This window comes from Arachis ipaensis, chromosome B01 (genome assembly GCF_000816755.2).
Source record: "Arachis ipaensis cultivar K30076 chromosome B01, Araip1.1, whole genome shotgun sequence".
In the NCBI taxonomy this organism is placed as follows: Eukaryota; Viridiplantae; Streptophyta; class Magnoliopsida; order Fabales; family Fabaceae; genus Arachis; species Arachis ipaensis.
In genome coordinates this window covers 10938299-10940866 of record NC_029785.2, presented here as the reverse complement: position 1 = coordinate 10940866, position 2568 = coordinate 10938299, and the positions used below count along the sequence as shown (strand labels likewise).

The window sequence follows — 2568 nt, the reverse complement described above, 5'->3', positions numbered from 1 at the left end:
CACGAGTCAATGAGCCGAGCTTAGCTAAACTCAAATTCGACTCATTTAATTTATGAGCTTAATTCTAAACTCAAACTTGGCTCATCAGTTCATGAGTCCAGTTTATCGAATTATTAACAAATCGAGCTTAAATTGACTGAACCAGCTTGACTCATTTCCAACTATAATGATGATATACAAAATGAGATAGAAACATTATTTGACTAGGGTCGTTGCATATGATGTATTTTATTAGTATTTAATGGAGTTGTAGTTCTTTCCATTAGTACTACTTGAATCTGTTTTGATATTTATTTGGAGAATAATGTTACATGTCCAGTAAATATTATTAAATTTAATCTAGTCAGTATTTAATTAATAATAATTTGTACTTATATTTATAAAAAAATTAGCTTAGCTTTGACGATGTAGCCAACTTGAGGATATTTTCAGGCAACAAGAGTGATGAAATTAATTAATTAAATGAGATCTTTCCAAAAATGTAATATTTAATTTCATGCTTAAAATAAAGGCCAGCTAGTGGTCGATGGAGCCAGTGGCATGCGAAGAAAAGATATATTAATTTTTGGAGTAAAGGACAAATTCGTTGCTAACCTCTTTTTTTGGATATTTTTATCCCTAAAGATTGAAAAATACATTTATGTCCCTGATCTTTTTTAAAACGCGAACAAATTGATCTCTCCGTTGAAGTGATTCTGTTGGACTCAACGAAAAACGCTGATGTGGCTCCCGTGATGTTGACCTGGCCGTTACGAGAGCACATGTGACATGTAGCTTTTTAAAACAGGACATATTAGTCCTCTCACACCAAAACGTGTAGCTTTTCAAAACAGGACAGATTAGTCCTACTATACCAAAACGACGCCATTTCTAAGCTCTGTTTCTCAGCTCTGTCAAGTCAACTGTGAACAATTCCCATTAACCCCTCTTCGTTTCTTCAATAAAAAATCAAAACCCCTCTTTGTTGTTTGATTGTGCTATTGGGTTAGTGTGGTGGTGAGGGGTAGGAAATGGAAGATATCAAGCATATTGAAAGGCTCTATAAACAAAATAGGAAGAACATGTTAATAAAATCATGAATTAAAAAGATAAAATAAAGAGGATCTATTTGAATTATTTATTTATGTATTGTTCTTAAGTATATTTACTAACAGCAATCGTCAATTTTGTTTCTATCTTTTTGGTAAAGAATTTAACATCAATAAAAAAAGTTATATACACATTCTCATTAAAATTGTGAATTGCAATTGCCAATTATGACCCTGAATGGACGGTAACCACTCTCCCTATTAGATTCTCATACTCTACTTTCTGGAACCCTGCATCAGCAATCATTGATGCAAATTTCTCCTGCAAATTCAACATAGAATAGGATAATTAGGATAATACCCATATGCAAAATTTCTAGACATGAATATATCAGATTATTAGAGCAATTTCTGCACAATGCTTAGTATGATAATAGTATAATACATAAACATGCAAGCATAAGCAAATATTCAAAAATTGAAGATAAAGCTCCATGGTAGAAAAACAGATGATAATGTTGAGTTGAATAATTGAGTTTAACATACGAGACAACTCCAAGATAATTGGGAACGCAGCTTGCTAAAATTAAATCATATGTAACAAAGAAATGTGGAAAATCATCCCATTGGTCTACGACCCATCTACGTACTCAAAATCTGGTTCACATCTTTTCCGAACACAAAATACAGGCTCACTGTATACTAAATTTGACCGAAATCGGGCCTGGCCGGGAGGGCCCAGAGCCTTGCTGGAGCTCCGGGGCCCACTGAAGACCCCACGGCGGGTCCCACGGAGACCCCGTCGTCCTTGGCGGAAGCGTCGTCGTCGGTGCGTATGCGCTTGCCGAGTATGAAGGGAGTGGGAGCGAGCAAGGGCTTGTGGTCGAGCGAAGACGCTGCAGAGGTTGAGGAAGGAGAAGAGAGAGAGCCAGCTCCACCGCGTATGGAGACGGAAACGGAGGAGAAGCTGGAGGGAGTGGTTCCGGTTCCGGTGGCGGCAATGATTGAGGGCTCAGCCTGGCAGAGGAGCCACTCGATGGTCTGGCCGTCGGACTTGTGGCCGAGCTCCGCCATGGGTCGGAATGCTCCCTTTCTTCCTTCACCCGCTTCACCTTCACACTGCATTCGAAGGATTATGACTCAAGGATTTCATAGATTGGGGGTGGAGGAGAAACGGCGATGTTTTGATTCCGGGGACTAATACGTCCTCTTTTCAAAAGCTCATCCCACGTGGCAGCCCGTAACGGCCAAATCATCCCCACGGGAGCCACGTCACCGTTTTTCGTTAGGGCAAACAGAGCGACTTTAACGGAGGGGTAAATATGTCCGCTTTTTCGAGGGGTCAGGGACATTAAAGTATTTTTCAATCCTTGAGGACAAAAATACTCGCAGAAAAAAAGTCAGGAACGAATTTGTCCTTTACTCTAATTTTTGTGAATCTTAACAAATGACGACGGATTTAACTTAAATCTGGTCTCTAAGATTTTGAGCTGTGATTCTGTGATCGATTGATTGGTCGTTAAACTTTAAATTCTTGTTT

General features: G+C 38.9%; 1 protein-coding gene across 1 annotated transcript; it reads right to left on the bottom strand.

Moving 5' to 3' along the window:
* LOC107646200 (transcription factor TCP7-like) lies at positions 1255-2102 on the bottom strand. The gene is made up of 2 exons (XM_016350406.1): positions 1797-2102; positions 1255-1350 (listed from the first exon to the last, which is right to left on the bottom strand). Exons 1-2 carry the CDS (start codon positions 2100-2102, stop codon positions 1255-1257), a joined length of 402 nt encoding a protein of 133 aa, XP_016205892.1.